General features: G+C 41.8%; 1 protein-coding gene across 2 annotated transcripts; it reads right to left on the bottom strand.

The window, feature by feature from the left end:
• Window positions 1-457: 457 nt before the first annotated feature.
• LOC121731906 (multiple epidermal growth factor-like domains protein 8) lies at window positions 458-22,225 on the bottom strand. Of its 2 annotated transcripts, none has more exons than XM_042121629.1 (22): window positions 21,770-22,225; window positions 21,506-21,697; window positions 21,164-21,390; window positions 20,513-20,704; window positions 20,334-20,433; window positions 19,809-20,251; window positions 17,787-17,951; window positions 16,881-17,017; window positions 13,042-13,275; window positions 12,219-12,355; window positions 11,449-11,671; window positions 10,080-10,618; window positions 7,157-9,881; window positions 6,265-6,699; window positions 5,990-6,154; window positions 5,274-5,884; window positions 3,706-3,954; window positions 3,195-3,487; window positions 2,567-2,808; window positions 1,291-1,946; window positions 1,027-1,163; window positions 458-881 (listed from the first exon to the last, which is right to left on the bottom strand). In XM_042121629.1, exons 1-22 carry the CDS (start codon window positions 21,938-21,940, stop codon window positions 743-745), a joined length of 8,412 nt encoding a protein of 2,803 aa, XP_041977563.1. In that variant the 5' UTR covers window positions 21,941-22,225; the 3' UTR covers window positions 458-742. The 2 variants fall into 2 exon arrangements, with proteins under 2 accessions (XP_041977563.1, XP_041977639.1); XM_042121705.1 differs by having other exon boundaries at window positions 2,579-2,808.
• Between the last annotated feature and the right edge of the window lie 1,636 nt (window positions 22,226-23,861).

Below are 23,861 nucleotides of genomic sequence, written 5' to 3'. Positions count from 1 at the left end.
AAAGGTACATTTTTGCAGCTCCAAAGCTTGGTTTTTTATTATAAGAACTAAATAACGATATATTTTTTCCGCGTCTCTTTACGCAATTCCGTAAATTTATCTAATTTTTAAAATACGTATCCCTTTTTGGGTATTTCATACAATATTATTTTATCGGCAAAAAAGTATATTTCAAGATGGCCGCTATTATACCTATATCTCACAATTTTGCATTCTAATGTTTTTCTATTATAAATATGTATATTATTCTAGTAAATAATATGAATAATTAAAAATAAATTTTAATTGTAATAGCTGCAAATATATTTTAGGTAAATATGGCAGGAGTAATCGTTAATTATAGTCTGTCATAAAAGTGAAGAAATTAAAAAGTGGCAACATCGTAATGTCATCTCTTTTTTATTAGGTAGATTGATTTGAAAGGGATGGAACTACGATGTTGCCCCCTTTTAATTTATTCACTTTTTGACAGACTATACACTACTCTACTTTAGATCAGAACTAATACGTTCAGCAATATTTCTCTAGTCTAGAGCACTCTCAATAATAATATTATTATTCATCGATTGTATTAATAAATATTCTATACAACTATTGTCATCCGTCGGTTTTATTTACGCCTAGGTCAAAAGCGGCAACACTTTGTAGAACTAAATCTGCTGATACTCGAATCAAGTAGGAGCAAACGATTAATTAAAAGTAAACTTTAACTGCCACGTCATAAGATTGAATGTTGTCGTGTCTACGAGTGTTGGCGGCGGTTGGGGCGGGGCGAGTGCGGGCGCAAGGCGCGCGGGCGGGGGCGGGGCGGGGCGCGCGCGACCAGTACCAGAGCGGACGCCAGAGACATGCGCACGGGCGCGCGACTGCCGCCCGGCAACCTGTCATTTCATACGTTTCAATCAATTGTTATAATAATTATGCAACATTACGATAATATTTTAATAGTGATGAAGGATCAATCAACTACGTTATATCAAGTTAACGCATATTTTAATTTTAATGATAAATTAACGAACGACATACCTGACGAGCACGGTGGTGACGGCGGCGCGCGCGTCTGCCGTGGGCTCGATGGCGACGGGGCGCAGGTCGCGCCGCAGCGCCGCCCCGCCCACCACCACGCGCACCGCCGCGAACGGCCGCTTCGCCATGTGCAGCATCTGTATACGAAAGTTACGTAAATTTTAATTTGGTTAAAAATAATATGTTTTAACTGTGTTTAAATGAGTAAAAATACTATAATAATATGATCTGCGAGTCCATTATATAGTACTCGTAGATACGTACCTCAACTACGTGTCTTCGTCTCGCTCGTCGCACGTCGGCGGCCTGCTTCGCCTTCCACGCGACGACGCACGCGGCCAAAAACAGGAAGAAGCACGAGAAGAACACGGAGAAGAACACGAACAGGTCTATGTGCAGCTGGTCCTGGCGGAAGAACACCACGCCGAAGCCGGCCGCGCCTTCGTCGGAGGAGCGCGCGCGCACTATCAGGTAGAACTTGGTGTGCGTGAGGTCGTGCACGTTCTGCGGCAGCGTGAGCACCAGGCGGTTGCGGAGGTTCCGCACCCGCAGGAGGATGTTCCGCTTGTCCACGGTGACGTAGGTGGCCAGGTCCTTGGCGGTGTAGTCGGCGAGCGCGTACTCGGTCTTGTCGTGGTACCAGGTGGTGCGGCTGCGCTCGGGGACGTGGTCGTCGAAGGACGGCATGCGGCGGAAAGGCTCGTGCTTGTAGTAGGAGGGGTCGAGCTCGACGGCGTGCGCGCCGGTGCTGGAGTTGACGGACACGACGAACGAGCTGTCGTTGGGGCTCATGTAGAGGTCGACGGCGCCCTGCGTCACGTCCACCATTACGCGGATGTCCACGTTCATATAGCGTGGGTTGATCGCCACGAACACCGTCTGCCCGGGGTACAGCGGACGCGGCTTGATCTTGCATTCGTCTGAAAAGTAATCGTTCACGTAAAATAAATTAATATTACGCTAAAATTTACATACACTCAAATAACCCATACAAAATGACATCCTTAACGGCGAAGTCGGGTATCAAAAAGTCTATCTATATATTAATACGTGAGCCAAAAACTTTGTATCCCTTTTGACGAAAAATGGGGAAACGTAGGTGAATGAAATTTTGTACAGTTATAGTTTATATGGTGAAGGAGTATTATTATTATAAGTAGTAGTGATATTATTTTGAAATTATGCTTTTATCATACATTTTTAAAACAAATAAAACATTAAACACACTACAACACACACACTAGGTAAATGACAGATTTTTGAGTGAAAGGCTATACATACGAATTTTACTCTTTTATTTATGGTTGAAGTCTGTTGACAACAAGTTGACAAATTGAAAATGGATTATAGTTTTTTTTTTTTTGAATCTTAGATACTATTAGACAATGCTTACACGGCTAGTCTGAGATCAGCTGAGTCCCAGAGACAAGAGTTGAAAAATATATAATAAATTTCGACCATTGGGCGATCTCTAGTAAATTAAGAACCCTCTATTTGTGACTTCACGCGTTTCAATTTTTTACTTCATCTAAAAAAATACCTATAGACTTGCCGTCGAAGCACAGCTTGTTCTCGATGTTGAGGGTCTTGTAGCACTGGTGTCCGTTGCGCGGGTCGCCCATGTACAGGTCGCGGCACTTGACGCACTGGTTGCGCCAGCACTCGGCGGCGGAGTTCTTGCCACCGGCCGCGCACGACGCGTCGCTCTCCGTGTTGTTGCCGCAGTTGCACTTCTCGCCCGTCACGGGGTCACACGTGTCGCCGTGACCGTGACACTCGCATCTGTATTAATTCACGTGACAGTTTGGAAGGACTCTTAGAGCTAACCCACACGTACCACAACCACACCACACCACGTGGTCGGGCGTATATTTCGTATTGTAAATGAACTGGACAGTGCGCACGCGCCTGCGCTCTCCCCCAAGGAACGGTTCAGGCTCTGTGATTGGTTGGCTGTCAAAATTTGGACCAATCACAGAGGCGAACCGCGCCTTGAGGCCGAGGCGCTTCTTAAGTACTGACCAAAAATACGGGCCTATAATAAACTAAGGCACTAAAGTTAGTTGTATGTTTTTTCTATATCATGTTAATTCCTTAACAAATAAACGATATTGAAAGAACTAACATACTTGTTCCACAGCAATACATAGCCAAACATAAATACGTACGGCCTACACGGGTCTCTGAAGTCCTCGGATCCTCGGAAGTATCCCTCGATGCATCGCTCGCAGCGCGGTCCGTCTGTGTTGTTGGCGCACCTCAGACAGCGCGCCTTGGCCGAGCCCTCCCTGTAATACTCCTCCAGGTCGGCGCTGCTGAGGTCGCGGGGCAGCTGCGAGATGTCGCCGTCGTTGGCGCACGAGCTCGTGTGACCGTGACAGAACACAGAACACGGGATACACTGCCCGTTGTCCGTTGGGTCGCCGACAAAGTTCGGCTTGCACTTCTCGCATTGGCTTCCCTGCAAATAATATCGAAGAGTAAAATCTAGTAACACGTTAAGTTAAATAACGTCGTACGGTTTTATTATTTTTAATTCCTATTAACATTACTGTGTTCCTACACAGTATAATAATCTCAAATTAAAGCTTTGTATATCTTTTAATAAGTTAACATTTTTACGACAAAAGGTGTTAACTATTTTTGTCAAAAATCACTTTAATATGTCAAAAACGTTACCATAGTATTGTTATGACACTCGATGCACTGATCCAGCTTATCCGGCCCCTCGCAGTGCGCGTGTCCGTTGCACTGACACTGTATGGTGCAGTTAGCGCCGACGTATCCGAAGTCGCAGCGGCACACGTTGGGCTGCACGCACGCGCCGCGCACGCAGCCCTGCGTACACACCGCCGCGCAGACCCCGCCCTGCCGCTTGTGGCCAGACCCACACACACACTCGTATCCGAACGGCAGGTCATGGCATACCTACATACAAATAACACTATCAAATTCTGCAAACGAGTTAGGTATGTATTGTATTAACGACATTTTAATTTATTTATATTTTGTAATTTATTTGATATGAAAATGCAGAATATACATTATACATAGATGATAGATGTAATTGGACAAGAAAAATACACGCTTATTATGGTGCAGTCATTGAAAGCAAATTACATACCATCATACTAATAAAAATATTCACGCAACAAACATTCAAGGTCCGCTCTCGTTCGATTTCTCTATAGTTTGTGCGTTTTAAGATGATATGCGTGACACATTATAATTGACAATAGTAGGGAAGTTACCTAACAAAAATTAATCGATAATTTAAAAATATCGAATCACTTCCTAAAGGAACTGCAATCGAAATTATCGATTTCGTACTGACATTTCAGTGGCGCCGGCGATTTTAGATGGCCGCCCTTTTTATCGATTTGATTTCGATTCAACAGTGTCAATCTCTATCGGCATAGGTTCCGTTTCATTCATTTGACATTTTTCAAATATTTTCGTAACAATAATTTTATACTCCTATTTCACAGTTAATATTTATAATTTTGTATTAGTAAGTTAGCATTTAGCAACTTTTCATTTTTATTCATTTACAATTATAGGATACATTTATTTTTGTGGATGGAATATATAGTTTGTGCGTTTTAAGATGATATGGGTGACAGTTTTCATATTCCTTGCTACGGGTTTTTTTACAAGAAAACAAAAAAATCAAAATGTAATAAATTAAATTCTATCTACAAAAACAAATGTTTCCTATAATTGTAAATGAATAAAAATGAAAAGTTGCTGAATGCGAACTTATTAATATAAAATTATAAATATTAACTGTGAAATAGGAGTATAAAATTATTGTTACGAAAACATTTGAAAAATGTTAGATGCATGAAACGGAACTTAATATGTCAATAGAGATTGACTCTGTTGAATCGAAATCAAATCGATTAAAAAGGGCGGCCATCTTCAATCGCCGGCACCACTGAAATGTCAGTACGAAATCGATAATTTCGATTGCAATTCCTTTACGAAGTGATTCGATATTTTTAAATTATCGATTAATTTTTGTTAGGTAACTTACCTACTATTGTCAATTATAATGCGTCACGCATATCATCATAAAACGCACAAACTATAATTTATTACATTTTGTTTTTTTTTTTTGTTATCTTGTAAAAAACCGTAGCAAGGAATATGAGAACTGTCACCCATATCATCATATAACGCAAAAACTATAAATATTTTTAATAATAGGGGATATGTGCATAAAAAAAATGATTTAAGATTCTTACCTCTGAATCCGCTTTGCACTGGTGGTGATTGTTTTCGCACTCATTTTCCGGTGGACATCTCGTGTAGTGCCACGAGAACGTGTCGTCTGTGTTGTTGGCATCGCGCGCGCCGGTGTAGACCGCGGCGCAGGTGGTGCGGGTGAGGTAGTCCAGAGGCGAGTCTATAGAGCCCTCCGTGCAAACTCCCTCGCCGTTCGCACCGTCTACCGCGCACCAGCCGCAGTGCGAGTGGTGCAAACATTCCGAGCACTGCTCGAAAGTATTACATGGTGCGGGACACTTGTTTTTATCCGCTTTTGTCAGAACCAGCCCGCACGTCCCACCCGCGCAGTATAGCGGCTGGTACGCGGGCGATATGCACGTCCCTATGTAGCTCGCCCAGTGGCACTCGCTGGCCCCGCCCTCCGCCCCTTCCGAGCTGAGACACGTCTGACAGTCGGTGTAGTGGTGACACTTGACGGGGCACTCGTCCTTGTTGATCGCGAAAGTGTTGTGACCTAGTTTCAAAGTGACGGCTCGCAAGTAGACGTTGGCTCGCCCCGGCTCCTCGGTGGTCGCACACGTCCAGTTGTATAGAACGTTCGGGTCTTCTGTTATGGTTGTCATTTGGGCTGCAATGAGAATCGTTTTAAAATTATAAGACGAAAAAAGAACAAAAAAAACTCCTAATATAACTTATAAGTGGGTTATTTGTAAAGAAATCCCTATTATTATACCTGTTCTATCTGCAAGTCTGGTCCACGCGCACTGGTTCGTAATACATTTGTCACAATCAGAATATACACATCTGAGTTCGGGGCACTGCTCCGAGTTGCTGATATATCTAGTGCCAGCGTTACACTTTATACTTGTACAGGACTCATCTGTAGGTACACATTCGCCTGTGAACAGATGAAGAAACCATTTAAAAAGTAGCATATTTATGTACAGCAACACAATTTAGCTAAATTGATACTTTTCAATAAAAAAGTTGATTTCAAATTTTACATACCAACTCCAGCAGCGCAAGTTTCACACCATCTACATGCGGGTTTTTCTTCAGGATACATAGGCCAGGCGGCGAGGCAAGACGTGCAGGTTGTAAAGTTCTCGCAGGATCGACGCGATATCAATTCCGCGTCACAGGCAGAGCCGGCGTTTGTCGAAATTCTGTCGCTGCCTTCGCAGCCGGGCTTATCGACAGAGTAACATTTTGTGTAGTCTCCTGTACTGCAGAAGCTGCAGCCCATGTGGCTGCGACACTCCATCTTACTGCTACTCCATAAGGAGCACAGGTCGTCCGGTAAGGTGATCCTAGTCACTTGACAGTTCGCGCTACCCGTCCACCCGCCGACGATGTACACGTTCCAATCGCTCTCCGACTCCATGTCTATGGCCATTGCGTGCGCCATTGTGCGAGGAGGTGGATGATCTAATACACTTGTTCCTTGAAAAAAAAATGTTGTGTTAATTATCATATAATAATAGACAATATGTAATAAGGAAGATGCAGCACTTTTTACTATGGTTTATATTTATTTAATGTTAAGTAAGAAAATACCACTAGTCACTACTATGTCAAAAATTAAAAAACATTTATAATGCAAAACTTTATTGGTTTCAAATGAAATGTTTTTTGGAAGCAAAAGCTGTTGGTGGCGTCACTTTTGTATTATTATATGAAAAATTTAAAAAAGAATGCAGCAAAACAGGAGTAAAGTCACTTTGTGTTTTAAAAACGTTCCAATATCTACTTTTATTCTTGGTTTTATCAAAAATTAAGGTGAAAACATTATAATGCGCTTTTTTTATGTTCGAAGATGATACATATAAAATAATATTACGATGTTATTTTATATGCATCATCGTTATTAAAAAGCGTAATTGTATTTGATATACCATACCTTTGGAAAGTTTGACCCATTGATTACATTTGTAAATGTAGGCCACCAGTGAGTTTGATCTTTTGTCCGGCACCGTCCTGCCGCCGAACACTATCATGTAATCGTTCGTAGTCACCGCAGAATGTAGGAATGAAGCTCTCGGCAGATTTTCGTAGGGATTATTTAATGATGGAAAGACTGGGAGTTCGCTCCAACTCTTGGTGGGATAATGGAAGGAGAACAACTTATTCGATATCATCGTTCCATTGTACGTGTACATAATGCCCCCGAATACGTACAGGCTCTGGGAGGGAGCGTGATAGACGGTGCTGTGGCCGATTAGCCCCACGGGCTTAGCACCGGTGCAGACCAATTTGATCCACTTGTTGTGGTCTAAGTCGAACTCCCACATGTCCGACATGAAGCCCTCCTCCAACGAGAACCCGCCGATGAGCACGAGACTCTCGTAGTCCTGGTACTTTTGCATCGTCAGCGTGTGCCCCGCGAGCGGCGGGGGGTTCTCCTCTTTGCTCTTTATCTGGCTCCACCTCTGCTCCTTGAGGCTAAACTGCCAGAAGTCCTGCAAAGTCTTGTTATCACCTGATTTGTCTTGCAAACTGAGGCCGCCATAGATGTAGATGTTTTGCTTGGAGTGGTAGATTTCCGCCGCGTGAAAATATCGACCCTCGGGCATCTTGGCGTCGGGGGTGGCCTCGACCGTCACCTGCATCCACGTGTTGTTTTTGGTATCGTAAAATCTGATGTCGTTCAACGGACCGTGGGAGAGCGAGTAGCCGCCGAACATCCACAAGCCTCGTCTGTCCGCTACTAAACTGTGCCCGAACCTCGGCAGCGTCTTTCTCAGATGATCCAGGCCGTCCGATAGAAAGTCTGAATTGAACAGTTCCGTGAACACGAGCTGCGATTTGTCGAGCTTAATAGAACAGTCGTCCCCGCCGAAGCCCTCGCTGCAAAGACATCGGCCGTAATTGGTGTCGCAGACTCCTCCGTTGAGATGCATGCTGCAGTTGTTCCGGCAGATTTCCACGTCACAATCGAAGCCGCCGTAGCCGTCGCGGCACACGCAGTGCCTGTTGTTGCACACTCTCGGCCACGAGCAGTAGCTCTCGCACGCCAGCACATTGTAAACACCCTCGAAACCTTGATCGGGCTGGCTCTGCTTGTAGTGAACTGTCAAGTTTCCACTTCGAGCCTCCACCACCCCCGACGAAGCCCCGTTACAGAAAACACCTAGTAGCTGGCTCTGCTGATTGTTCGTGAGATCGGGGACGCCGCCCAGACCGTCGTAAACGTAGACCGCATTCTGCTCGCAGGGAACATTAAACGTAGTCGCATTGACTGTGAATTGAATGATCGCATCTTTTATGCCCTCCGATGATATGATCCATAGGCATTCCTTGGCCGGTCCCAACGTAGTCACGTCCGGGTCCGATTTGAACGACCCGATTCCTTCCGTCTGCGAGGCGTTCAACATCCCTCGAGGCTCACACTGGTAGTAGCATCGGCCGCCGTGTCGCGGGTCACCGTAGAACTTGGGCTTACAGCGCTCGCAGTTCTGGCCCTCGGTGTTGTCTTTGCAGATGCAGTCGCCGGTGGTGACGTCGCAAACGCCGCGGCTCTCGTCGCCGTGGTCGTTACAGTCACAGCGCCGGCAGCCCTGCCCCGTGGTGGCGTTTCCGTGGCTGCCGGGCTTGCAAGACTCGCAAAACTCGCCTTCGGTCCAGTCCTGGCACTCGTCGCAGCGCCCCACGCCCGTCTTGCACGTCGAGTGGTTGTGGCAGCCGCAGTTGATGGAACAGTCGGCGCCCGTCCAGCCGAGGTCGCAGTGGCACTTGTACTGGGGCGGGCCCAGGCAGTAGCCGTGGATGCAGTTGTTGTAGCAGGTCCGCATGCAGATCTTCTTCCCGTCGCCGATGTACCCTTGCTTGCACTTGCACGTGTAGGAGCCGTGCGTGTTGTTGCAGATGGCGTGCTCGTGGCAGTCGTGCAGGCCGAGCCCGCACTCGTCGACGTCGGGGCACTGCGCGTACGCCCACCCGGCGTCGGTCGAGGACACGTTCAGCAGCGAGGCGCAGTCCACGTGCGACCGCGTGAAGTCGCCCTCGGTGCAGACGCCGTTGATCGGGTTGCCGTGAGAGTGGCACCAGCCGCACCCCATGCTCCGGAGGCACGTCGAGCACTGCACGTGGGCCTGGCAGGACTTGCACTGGCCGGACTTGCGGGCGGCCTCGTCGGTCGGGGACGACGCTCGGTCCAGCCACTCGCGACAGAGACCGAACTGGTACTCGCTGGTGTAGACGCTGAAGCTGAAGCACTGGCGCGTGGCCTCGCACCAGACGCAGCGGCCGCGCTCGTCCAGGCAGTGCTCGCAGTCGAGGCGCATGCGGCAGGGCGCGGGGCACTCGGTGGCGTCCACGATGGCGCCGGACGCGCGCCCACGCCGCGCGCACCGCGCCTCGTCCGCCCACCACTCGCAGTAGTTGCCCGACACGCAGCGCTCGCAGCTGATGTAGTTGGAGCAGTTCGGGCAGGCCGCCGGCTGTAGCGTCAGATATCTCCACTCCCCGTCGTTCGCGCACGCGACTTTTTCATCGACGTCCCTCTGCTCGCATCGATTCGTCACCTCGCACCAGCCGCACGCGGCGTCCGACAGACACAGCAGGCAGTTGTCGTAGTTCGAGCACTCACCGTTGGAGTAAGGCTCCAGAAATTCGAACGTGAAAACCTAAAAAAAATTTAGTAATTTATAAAAAAAATATTTGCACTTAATAATACAACGAAATAAAACATCATAAAGTTAGGAACTGAGCAAATACCCGCTTATTTACTTAATGCTTCAAGCCATTTCTTTAAGTAGTTACTGTTGCTTGCGAATAAGTCAAATAGTTTTAAAAAAATTACTACTAGTTATAAGATTAGTAACCTTGGCACTCTCCTGGGACTTGTTATGCAGCAGCTCCATCTTGGCGTGGTGGTGGGAGGGGTAGAGGCCGGTGTGCAGGGAGTCGTTGGCGTACATGTCCACGGAGAGCCGGCCGGGGTTGAGGAGCGGCCACTCGACGGGCGAGCAGGCGGACGGCTGAGCGGTCAAGTTGGCGATCGGCTCGGGGTTGTCGCCCAAGCTCAGAGATAGGTTGGAGTATCCGGCGCAGAGGTGTAAAGTTTCTCCCGTTCCGTTCCAGTTGGTCGGGATGTGCAGCCAGCCCCTGAGCTTGGCTTCGCTGGAGCCGCTGAATATGTGGTTGCTACCGCCGCCGGTGCCCCAGTCGACGGTGGTGGCGTTGACGACGAGCACGCCGTCGGGGTGGTTCCAATCGGCGGGCTGCTGGTACCGCAGGAAGGTGAGGCCGGGCCGCTTGTCCAGCACCTTGCACATGTCCGGCTCCGTCACCTCCACGCCCGTCGCCCCCCACCACCCGGGCGACTCCGACGGCGTGTCCTCGCCGCACACACCGTAGTTATCTGAAATACCCGCATTGTTATGTTATGAAAGTAATTTTGTTTATGCCGAAAATCCCACAAAAAAGTTATTATATTTTTGTAGACATTGAAATAAACGAAAACAAAACTCGTTCTTATCACATTAGCGATCTCATCAAAACGGCTTTTATGTGAGATGCGCTAATTAAGAATATAATAAAAATATGAAACTGCTATAAAGCGATGCTTTTATTTTAGTAATAAAGATAAACGAGATGAGCAGACATTAAGTATTTTTCATTAAAGTGTCAAACGATAAAAATGTGAGCAATTAAGCAGATATCCTATACCAAGTAATGTTTTTTTTTTTTTTATATTTTAAAGTGTATATGTTCACTAATAAACTTATCTGTTCATATAAAATTACATTTTGTAATAAAACGGAAAAACATATATTATTATAATGAATGACTCAGTATCAAACGGTAACTACTACTTCTTTCATATTATATTATATTGAGACCCTAATAATAATTAAATATAACGGGTCAACCATAATATTATACATGATGTAGTAAAACAAATTGGTGATACTTTGGGGTGTGTACGAGTTCCCTGTACAGAGAAAACTGTGAAAATAGCAGCGCTGAGAGAGTAAATTGCAGATACTTTAGGGTGTGAACACGTACCATCGAATAAATTGATTCATTTATAGGCAGTTGACGTCATCTGGTTGAGTATGTCAATTAAATATTAGTTGTGATCTGTCGTCTGAGTTTTACATAATGCGACCAAATTAGTACTAGTACCCTAAAGTATTTTAATATATTATATATAAAATATACAGGATAATTATATTGTCAATAACCTACCATCCTTATGGTGGCAGCGGGCGTTCTGGACGCACCAGCTGCACTGGTACAGGCCGAGCTTAGTGCTGACCGAGGTGAGCGGCGTCCGCGAGCTGTTCCGGCTCAGCGGTGGGCCGTGAATGAGGCAGGAGTGGCAGTCGCCCAGCGCTGGGCAAATACCGCCGCAGCGGAGGGATTGGAGATTCGTGGTGCAATTCGATCCCACTGTGCGACCGTAGCATATCTGGAAGACATTCATTAATAAGGGGCAGTTACTTATAAGTGCCGGATAGGCTATCCGGCACTTACGCAAGGGATCAATTAAAATAATAAAATTACTACCATAATTGACAATCCAGGTATATCGCGCACAATTTTAAGATCACTATGCAAAGCTACGCAGTTTTTTAGTTCCAAAGGGAACCTGCCCCGCTCAGGCGGGGCAGGTGGACGTCAATGAAGATTGGAGACACGCTATTGGAAGTTACAATTTATTAACAAGTAGAACTATATATTATTAGCGATAAGTCTGTGACACGTAATTGGTAGTTATTACGCATCATAAGGTGTTTCGCGCAGCATATAACACATATACAATATTACTCAATCGGTCACTAAAGTGGCCCATTCACTATCCTGCATTGCAGTCCGCCGGCTTATGCAGGATTGTGAATGGTGTCGCAGGCCGGCCGCCATGCAGGCTTACGACACCATTCACTATCCTACATAAGCCGGCGGACTGCCGTGAATGGGCTCTTTTAAAATCCATTGACTGAAAAACAACAACATACATCATCAGCGGAGCACCACCCGCACTCGGGGTCTGCGAGACACTCGGGCTGCGAGCGGTGTCGCGGGCACGCCGACTCCGGGTCCTTCGCCGTGATGCCCGCGTGCCAGCTCGGCACCACGTACGCCAGCAGGTCGCCTACGTACATCAGGTGATATAGCATACCAATAAAACGTCTATCTATACTATGTTTACACAAGGTGTGACAAAACAAAATGATAAAACTTTAGGGTGTGTATGTCCCTTATATAGAGGTCGAGTAGCAGTGCTGAACGAGCAAAAAAAAATTTTTGTAATTTTATTGAATAAATAATTTGACTCAAACATATACAAGGCTTCTATAAACTTAAATGAAGTTTCCTATCTCATGCCATAGATGTTGCCCTCTTCACGATGGGTGATAACGAATAACAATGATTGCCAGTTGCCACTATGATTGAGTAGCTGTTTGTGCACAGTCGACGTCGGCCATGGGCAATCTCAAGGCTTAGGCAAATATGAATTTAAAATTATCTCTGAGTTTGTAAACATTACTAACGTTTTTCCATCATGCGCCAACATGTTGAGGTCGCGTAGTGTCTAAACACACTATGCCGAATTTCCGCGGCGGAAATTCCGCATGATTACGTCAGCAATGTCAAACGCATACAATATAACGGACGGAATTTCGGCACACCATGCCGAAATTCCAAATGTATTTTAAATTACCGATGACACATCATCGGTAATTTAAAATACATTGCAGGCGGAATCAAGCCGAATATCCGCCGCGAAAATTCGGCATAGTGTGTTTAGACACTAACTTAACTTTTAACAGAACCCACCGTTTACGTTGCCATGGTAACCGCCAACAATGAGCAAAGTGGACGGGGGTTTGAGCGCGGCGGCGTGGGCGAACACTCCCTGCTTCTTCGGGTAGTACTTCCTCGTCTTCCCCAGGACGTCCAGGGGGATCCAGGAGTGGCATCCCAGGTGGTAGAGGTACATCTGGCCGTCGTAGCATATCTCTTCCCTGTTGTGACGATGGGAATACCCCCCGAATACTATCAAGTAGTTTCCTGCGACAAAAAAAATATTTTATTAAAAGGATCTGCTTTTAATTTTCTGACATAATATTGGACAAGTCACTAGGCACTAGGCAGACAAATGACCTTGAAACGCAGAGTAAATATTTTTATGACTATGGGGTTAAAGTTTCCATTTGTTGTTTTTTGTTTATTATTAGTTTAATTTTAATCATGTACCTAATGTTTGTACTTAAAATATTTTAATAATAAATTCATAGTTACTGTATACTTAAATCGGTTTCATTCATTGCAATAAGAATGATGACTTTTTATAACCACAGACCAAAGTATTCGCTACATAAGAAGTTTAATTTCAATATCCTTGACAATGGACTATAAATCATTGTAAATTGTAATCTCATTTTGCCGAGTTTTGTTTGCGCGCGCGCAGGTAATTGCCGCGGCCTTTGTACTGTGCGCGGGTCAGTCGACGCGGAACCACGGATCAGGCCTTGACCACTAATTAGTGGACTTGCCGATTTCGTTGACAGGTTCTTTGCATAATTAAATTGGCAATTTATTTTCTTTCCATTTAACTATGGCCGAAAGAAGGGCAGGTTGTCTGATTAAATCATGTTGCTGGCAAATCTTTGTAAAATGGCCTTTATGACTTTAAGCTGATGATAATTGTATGAAGGCGTTGACCTGTCCATAATAATTGTTGTTTATCTACAACATTCAAGTCATATGGGAAATGACTCTCAAGATCAAGGCATAACCCGTTTGACAATATGGCACAATCTCGAAAGAACATCTGTCGAATTTGCACCTTGCTTAAACAAGGAAAACCATAATAATACCTACTTAATACGTATTTTACCACAGAATAGATAATAGTACAAGTACAGAAGTCTCACTGCTTTGATGTTCACAAATGCCGCCGATTTATGTGCCTACATAAGTATTATTAACAACGGACCGTACGCGAGCAGCCGATATTGAGCTCTCTGGCTCCGAGCGAAGGTCGAGTTTATTTCACACCTTGCGTGTGTTGTTGACTATATTCCGAAAATAGGGTTGTCAAAATCAAATAAGTATAAATACCACGCAAGGTAATACATACGGAAACTGTTATGGCGGCTCTCGATTGGCGGCTCTCGACATAGGCGAACGCGTTGGCCAACGCGTCTGCAGACGCGTTGGCAGTGCGCTTGCAACGGTGTTTGTGAGTAATCCACACATAGGAAGGTCGTTCAGTATGCTTTGGATCGCGCCAATGTGCGGACGGATTCAAAATGGATGTTAAGTCGCTAACAGCTGCAGCTGTATATTTATTCACAGCTTATAATTACTTTGTAAATGTGGACAAGAAAAAGTTTTTAAAGGGTATTCTCGAAATAAATAAATAAAAAGCGAGAAAACGTAACAAACAAAAAAATAAACTCACTTTTAAATAATATTTTATAATATTAAAATAATATAAGTAATTATTTTATTACCTACATAATATTTGTTTAATTATTACATATAAAAATTATTACATATTATTATAATTATCAAAACCTATAACTCCGGGCGAACTGATCGCGCGGCCTATGTGTGGATGGAGCACGAAGCTTGCGACAAATGTCCTTTGATCTTTGCCGACATTTCCGACCCGCGCGGCAAGCTCGCAGACGCGTCGGCCAACGTCTAAATACCTACGGCCAACGCGCGAACGCCCGTTCTACACATTGGGCCAACGCGTCTGCAGACGCGTTGGCCAACGCGTTCGCCTATGTCGAGAGCCGCCATAAATCAGTTTACACAGACACGACACCTGATTTTCTTTTGATGTAGGTAATTACTAATTAGGTATGGATTATATTATTATGTATAATGTAAGTATATGCAGCTACCACCTACCACCTATTTTAAATAAGCATAATTATTTATTATAATAAAGTATAAAACATTTTGTGTATATTTAATAATATTATTATTGTCATAGATTTAGGTACCATGACAGTAGATATGAAAATAAATTTGCCTTTTTTTTCATTGTCCCAACAATCGGCTGCAATGGAGTATTTTTTTTTTTTTTTTGATAAGTTTTGCCAATTAAAATATGACACTGCGTAAGAGGCGCGCGCGTGCGCCACGAGTCAGTTCGTACTCGTGGCAACCATTGAATCGCCCCGAGGCCCGACGTCGGGGAGTCTCGTATGTACTTGTAGCTCGGCGGCGGAACGGCGGAGTGACACCCCCCTGATTTTACTATGTTCACGACAAACACAATTGTGGAATTTAAAAAATAACCATAGTTTATGTAAAGGTTTACTCATACGTTACTAATGGGCATTGTCCAAAAAAAATCACGTATGTACTTTTTAAATTTTTTTTTGTTAAAATAGGGTATTTTAAGAATATAAATTAAATAATTTTGAATTTCATTGGCTAGTTTTTTCTCAATATTTTTTTTAAGTTTCGCTCTGACGTCATCATCGGCGGCTAATTGAACCTCTGCAGTATGTTTTAAATTTCCTTTCCATCTTATTTATAATGGCTGGTTCGTCAAATGCAAGTATGTGAAAGATGATACGTGAAGCTTACCAAAAGTTCGAAACGTAATGTTGGTCGAATTTATTGCTAATTTACCGCCATTGAAGGTCAAACAAAGGTTAAACATATTTGTTCAACAATATAAGTAACAAATGGGTATTTTTTTTCGTTTATGTACAGAAAAACGATCACTGACCTTATTCCTCGAAATGTTTTTGTAATGAGCAAAATTAAAAAAAAATGGACAATCCCCATTGTCTTGTGCTATTTTCAAACTGTCTATCTCTCTTTTTCTTTACTTTATCTCGCTTTTGCATCAAAGAGATCTACATATTTGTAATTAAAACACTTAAGGCAAGCATTGTTATTATTTTTAAATCGTTTTGACCCTACTCAACTCGGTACAAAACCCGGACCAAATTAGAGTACCTTATTTAAAATGTTGATTTGTTATTATTGGCAAATGGTTTACGTCACGCGGATTATGAATATTTAAATAAAACTTTGTTGCGCCAAAAAAGTCGAGGATAAAGGTGATTATGTTGCGAATCATAGGAGAACACACACTCATTTGCATTTTCCATAAACTTGTAGAGACAAGAAAAGATTTTATACAGTTTTAAGTTTTGATTCGCTTTGTGTTACATTTTATATTCTAAGGCGATTTGATATGTTCCATGTGAATACATTTTTGTTTGCTTGACCGACAAAAAATGTTATAACATACTATGCGAACAAAACAACCCGTACTAATAAAAATATACACTCTATCAGGCTAGACATTTCACTTCTACAATGTTTTGTTCATGTCTGATACTAAACTCGCTTAACAGATGACAATTAGTATTAGTACTCGTAAAGGTGCCGGTTGGCAGCGGACGACCTGAAGCAACCGCAGACGACGTGTCGTCGCGACATACTGGTTTCTACGTATTTCTATGAAATACGCTCCGCAGCTAGCGACACTTATTCATAAAAACCATAGTAGTGTCGCGACGACACGTCGTCTGCTGCAACTTCATGTAGCCGGCTTCCAACTTGTACCTTAAGTCTAAAAGTCACATCTGTCAACGAGAACTCTGCCGTAGAAAGTGCTAGAACCTTCCAGAGCTTACCGACAATGGTGGCGGTGTGGAAGGCCCTCTCGCGCGGCACGTAGGTGTCCCGCAGGTGCGCGCGCGGGTAGTGGATCTCGCTCCAGTGCTTGTGCTCCAGGTCGAACGCGAACATGCGGTCTGACAGCTTCGAAAATCTGCAAAATATGTATGAATTAATATTCGTAATGCAGCTATGTACCATCGAGGAAATTGATTCCCAGGCAGTTGACGAATCTACGTGGTTTGGTCAATATTGTTAGCTGTGATCGGTCGGATGGGTTTGACATAAACCGCGACCAAATAATTTAGGCCCGCCATCTGCCTAGGGAGTGAACGTCTCTGATAGTACCTTACGTAATAGGTCGTACTGCCCGCGACGAGGTTAAAAATTGTGAATGTTTTTTCTTACGATTAGATACAAAGATATGAGTTGTAAAAATATGAAAGTAAAGTTATATCTTATATATAAAATTCTCGTGTCACAATGTTACGGGCGAAATACAAAGAAACGTTTGACGGGACAGCTAGTTAACTAATAAAATATACATAAAGAAACCCCAAGCTACAATGACATTGTTTTCCACGGCATATAAAAAGTGCGCTAGCGCGTGTGCCTACATCATATACTCGTCATGAGCGGCAAAGACAACACTCAATAGGTTACAGGATCATAATGTAATAAACATACTAAATATTTACTATAATAATTAGACTTCAGAGTGCTTAGTCAAAGTGCTTAGTTGGCCAAAAATGGGATTTGACATAACGCATCGCAAGCGCCGACATTTAGCGATGCGTCAAATATCAAATCCCATACATTTTTGACATCTAACTTTCCTATTAAAACTAGCGAATATATTAACTAAGCACTCTGTTCTCCGTGCTCAAGTCGCGTCAGCATTATCTTTTGCAGGAGTCAATTACCGGGCAACACTGGCGACCACCCCCCCATAGACCAGTATCGAGTTGGACTGGTGGTGGTAGACGGCGGTGTGCGCCACCACGCGCACGTCCAGCTCCTTGCCGCCGCGCGCCGCCACCCGCTCCCAGTACTCCGTGCTCGCAGAACCCAGGGATATCTTGTATAAGCTGGAAAATGCACTCTATTGTTATGATGTTTAGGTTATTTTTAAAATGTTCAGATAATTAGCAATACATTGATTCTTTGGCAGACCTACATATTTCCATCGGGTTTTGTCAACCTCGACGGTATCTCGATACTCGACCAAATAATATTATGATAGTTCCATCAAGTGCATATAAATCGATTTGATGGCACTTTAAAGTTATTATATTATGTAGTACTAGTAATTATATTATGTAGTCAGAAAAAAATTGCGAAAGGTTGATAAGTTGCGCTCAGCTTCCGACTATCATGCAGATCCGGTTTTAAAAACCCTTATTACCTACAATGTCGAAAAAACCTTAGTCGAGTTACTTCACATCAAGGTTAAAACTCGATAACTTTAATTGAGTATTGATTGCACTACCTACCGCACAAGAGTGCATAGAAATAATTTCTGTTTGGGAATAGTATTTTTATATCATGCAATTCTCTTATATAAAGAGGAAACTGAAGTATACACGCAATATTGATAAAGGTTAACCATTACAATACAATTATCTACGGCAATTACTACGCGGAAACAAGACTTACAATTACCACTTACTTTTAATCAATAACTTTAAATACTAGACGGTGATGATAAAGTGGAATTTTTAGTGCGACAGTTTGCTACCTATGTCTATTAAAATGCAATTACAGCAAAACAACTCAAAATCTAAGGTCACTGTCAAGATTATGATTCTAAAGTCTAGACCTTGACTGAGCAGAAGGCTGCACGCGGAAATCATTCTTATTCATGCCATCAAATGACTCGTCGCGATTGAAAATAATGATGATGATACTGCAGACTTTCTTCAACGACTACAATTGGCGCTTATTAGTTCAAAATGTCGTCAATTTAATCCCGCCCACGTCGTTTTTCGTCAGATTTTATGCCTCGCAGTCGAGAGCACTATCATGAAGACTCACCCATGTTGGGGTATAAATTATAATGGATAACCAATAACCATGTTTGCCACGATGATTGCAAAGATCTGTAGTATGCACAATCGATGTCGATCATGACTCATGAGTCATGAGCAATCATGGACAAATAAGTATCCTACGCATTCAGACGCGTTCGTAATCGTTTGTAGTGGTCCATTCCATCATAGGTCAATATTATGGAAAGGCCTGGATTAGAATAAGTATCGGTGACAATGTGGTGACAATGAAAGACGGCATCGCTTGTATCTACGAATCACACTGGTAAAGACTATTCTTGCTTTTTCGGAAATTGGCGTTCGTTTAATACGACTGCATTTTTAAATAACATTTATAACACGTGTGACGTGACCTGATTTTGAATTATCGAGTGCATCAATCATCATACATTAATTGATTACAAACACCATTGTGCTCATGGTATATTTGGTATCAGACGTCTTGATAATAATACCTATTTTATATGAATTTGAATTTATGAATATTTAGTGTTTGAATAAAATTTACATGCTAATTTAAATCATTCTAAAATCTTAGTTCGAAAAACGAATACCTAAATACAATACATATTGGCACACGTACATAAACATGCATGTGATGCCTTAATTATAGTTATAATAACTAAAATATGGCAATTAATAAGTAGCCTAACGAGTTATTAAGAATAACCAGTTTTCGACGTTATAAAACTTCACTTCTAATTTATGAACAATATTGTTTATGCAAATGTTAATAAAATCTTTGAAGAGACCTGTTTCAACTAAAGAAGATTGAACAGGTATTGAGACACCTCAAAACCATAAATATTATGAAAAGTAAATCATGCTAAGGAGATGCTTCAAAGACATAAGAGAATATTATAATTACTAATAATATTCATGTAAATATTGACATACCTCGAAGAGAACTCTCCGTCGACGGTGCTCCCACCAAACAGGTACAAGTCATTACCAACAGCAGTCAGTGTATGCCGCGTGAGGCCGGGTGGAGTGAACGAAGAATTGACTGCCCTCAGCGTCCACGAGTTCAGTAGCGCGTCGTAGTACCACAGCTCCGAGGACAGACTCCCATCTGACAGCTTCCCACCGTACAATATGAACCCAGCATCATAGGCACAGGCCGCATGCCCATACCTCGGCTCGGGCTTTGATGAGTTGGATTTTGCATAGTTCAACAGTTCTGGCCGATCAGTGAACTGCAGGTAACTCTCAGAATATGGCGTGGAGGAATGCGTGTACATGAGCGGCAGCGATGTTTTATCATTATGCGAAAACGAATTCAGTAGCAAATTAAATAATGAGCTTCTATTTCCAATATGCCAACTACCATCTAGATTTCCCTGTGAAAACAAACAAAAGATATAGTACCATGTTAAAATACTACACTGTCATTAAGTCCATATTAATAAAAGGGATACAAACCTTTGTAAAAAGGGTTAACAAAGACTTATCAAGTTCTTCATTAGTAGGAAACCGGCGTAAAACCTTACCATTTTCATCACGCCATTGACTAGTAGAAAATCTGCAGGAGGATATAAAATATTTTAGTTCATCATCTTTTTTAACAATTATGAACATACTAAAATAGTTTTCATACTTACTTATAAATCTCTAATAATCCTAAAACCCTATTTAGATCATATCCTCCAAAAACATACAAACTATCGGTATGGTTGACGTAGACAGCAGTGTGAGCTGCCCTCTTACTCATACCACTCTCCGTGTGAGATAACCAGTGCCAACTGTTCCCTTCTTTATCATTAGTCTTTAATGAGCAAGCACTACCGGAGTAGCTGAAAATAAAACAATTCGTATGTACAACAATGCTCCGAGTAAATAATAACATAGAGATGTTGATCCAAATTCACAAAACCAGTTTTTATGAGGTGTAAAAATTTCCGAGTCTTTATGTATTTTACGATCTTAGGAAATTTTTAAATTAAAAATATTTTTTATCCAGTATTAATAAAGTTCTAGTAATTCTTACATTAAAAACAATACTGGCCAGTAATTACAAAAATACTTTTAATGTTATTCTTTGCCTTGATTGAACAATACCTAATGCAGTTTTTCAGAGCAACAAGACAAGAGTTGATTCAAGATTCATATAATACACAAGCAAACAATAGAAATGCCTACAGTTTTAGTAATTATCTATTTGCTAGTTGTTGCTGTTGTTCTTAATTGCCTAAGATATTAGCTAATTGAAACTATACAGCTTTAATGCTTCTAGTATTTACATTATTTCTTACCCTTTCTTACAAATACATCCATCTCCTTTACACTGTCCATTTCCAGAACACCCATTTGGACACAACTCTAAGCTACAGTCTGGACCGCCCCAGGTGCCAACACAAAAACACTTATTGGACATACACAGCCCGCGTCCAGTACAATTGTTGGGGCAATTGTGAATGGCATATGTAGCTCGAAACCCATCCAGCACATAATTAGTGTCACTGTACAGCAGAATTAACATCTGAAAGGAATTATTATATTAGTATTTTATTAATCTAAACGGTGTCCATTTTAAACAGTTTATGAAAGTTATTCTTGTTGTGTTCTACATAAAGTAGAGTTAAAGGTTTACTTACAAATCCACTAGAAGCAGTGACATTCTGTGGTTCAGTCTTTCCACTGAAACTTCCCAGCAAGGGAGCATCAAATGAATCTCCATCGTAAACAAACACATAATCATATGAGCATTCCGTGCCCATACGAATAAAACTAAGAGTTATGTACTGACTCTTGTTGGCAGCTTTAATAAGCCATTCGCAATGCGAGTCCTAAAAAGAAAACAGATTGTACAAAATGTTTACAGCTTATTCGTGTACTATACTGTGTATTGGCTAACTGACTTGTGTATAGTTTGAGTTGCTGGGTCCATCGGTGATTATGCCACTCGGATCCGTGAAAACTCTGCGTGTTTTGTCGCAGGGCGCTGTAGACGCAGAACATAAAACAGCCAGGCAAGTCCAGCTGAGTACTACTAAACCAGCACTTTTCTCCCGAATACGTAGGTAAAACATGCCTCTTCCAATTTTTCACAAAACATAAGTAAAACATCAGAGCCATATAATCGAGAAATTACAAGTAATATCGCTAAAATATTAAATAAACAACACTCATTTAGTTGACATGCACTTCAAGGCTAACTACTATACGAGACAAATAGCACTACAGTGATAAGGAATGGGGATATGCTATTTTTTCTCAGGTACAAACTATTTTAAAAATATTAAAAATTCTGATTATTATCCACCATAAACATACTTTCTAACAAGTTTTTTCACAAACAAACAATCATCTCCTCCACAGTGACTACTATTTTGACATTAACGAAAGCTTTGACGTTTTTGACATTTGACAATTGACAAAGATTAAAATTCAAAAGTCAAACCAATGTTACCAGTATTTAATATAGAAGATAAGGCATTGGCAAACGAATGCCATTGATGTGCAATTTCGCCAGTTATTGTTTCGTCCCAGTCGGACTTATTAATCCATAGCCGTTGCATTATAATTTTTGCTTCTAGAATACAAGGCCCAACTAGACCCAAAGGATCAAAAATTTGACTGATAACCGATAAAATGTATCGTTTTGTTATATTTTTATGTTTGTCTATATTTATGCGAAATGAAAGACAATCGATGTCGCATAACCAGTTTACACCTAATGTTTTTGTGCTTAAATTTTAATTATTACGCGAAAGATCTAAAAAATTACTTACGTTTTCCTGATTATGTACTATCGATTTAAATATTTCCGGGCTATTTGATTGAAATTTACGAAGATTAAATTTTGCTGACGATAAAATACCTATTACCTTGAGTCTCTCAAGTTTTTTATTCTCCTTATTAATAGTTGGGGAGGGGAAGAGGGGATTTCGGGATAAGCTCTAGCGTGTCAGATTAAGCTTATATAGGCTTCCGACATGTGTCTAGTTATTATGGTATAGAAATTAGATTTCTCACATGGTGGGTAATTTTTTTTTTAAATATTGAAATGTCATCGGATCTGTCAGATTAAGATAGGGGATGTTTAGTATACCCCAAAGAAGCTTCCATATAAAGCACTGACGATTCAAAGGTTAGGTAAGCCTGTAGGGACATTTTAAAATACAGTGTAAAACGACAAACTCTCTAAAGCGTCGAAATCAATTGACTTTGGTTGGTTTAGCTTGTCTACCATACAATGGTACACTCTACATAGTATCACACCCACTCCCAATAACATCAGCATTACAACAATTGAACAGTAAAAAGTACCTTTTAAATTACTAAAATTATTAAAAACTGCACAGCTGTGTACGTTTTTTTGTCGCATTGTTATCCTAGCCCGCGATAAATTCGACTTTCGGCATCATGCATACAGAACTTTCTAAGAAATTAGTCCTTTTGTTTACAAATTGAGATTGATTGCACGTGTAGGTTTTTTTAGACCCTAGTCCCTAACTAATAATAAGGAGTCATGGATTATTAATATCTATTTGTTATCATAATATTTTCAGTTATAGTTACATAAACTTTCAAACTGTAAACACGGTTATTAAAAGAAAATATAATGACGAAAAGTATTGATTTTTCTTCTCTCCATTTAACGATAACTCCATATAACGTCATAAAATGCATGGTCCCTTCAGTGTCGTTATATAGAGTTTACACTGTATAAAAAAATAAAGCTTCATATTTTCCTAACTAAGCTTCGCAGATATTTTATTTTGCACTAAACTAAATGATTTAGTCCCTGTAGTCTAAAATATACCTATAATCATCCTAAATAAGCAATTTTTTGGATATATTTTCTTTTTCAAAACTTTAAAATGGCTGCAGTTTCTGAACCCACCTTTAAAATGAAAAATGCTCTTATTATTTTTTTATCAGTTTTACCTAATGTAAAAAACTTAATATGTCTCCATAACGCTCGAGTGACTACAAAATTAGCACCTT

This window comes from Aricia agestis, chromosome 1 (assembly GCF_905147365.1).
Source record: "Aricia agestis chromosome 1, ilAriAges1.1, whole genome shotgun sequence".
Lineage (NCBI taxonomy): Eukaryota > Metazoa > Arthropoda > Insecta > Lepidoptera > Lycaenidae > Aricia > Aricia agestis.
The sequence above is the reverse complement of the archived record's forward strand: the minus strand, read 5'-3'. Positions and strand labels throughout refer to the sequence as shown.

Excerpts from the sequence above, each read along its gene's own strand:
- LOC121731906 (XM_042121629.1), bottom strand. The coding sequence starts at position 21,940 with ATGTTTTACCTACGTATTCGGGAGAAAAGTGCTGGTTTAGTAGTACTC. Across the intron at positions 5,885-5,989 it reads CAGACTTGCAGATAGAACAG|CCCAAATGACAACCATAACA; the intron begins GTATAATAATAG and ends TTCTCATTGCAG. Across the intron at positions 3,488-3,705 it reads AGTGTCATAACAATACTATG|GGAAGCCAATGCGAGAAGTG; the intron begins GTAACGTTTTTG and ends TATTATTTGCAG.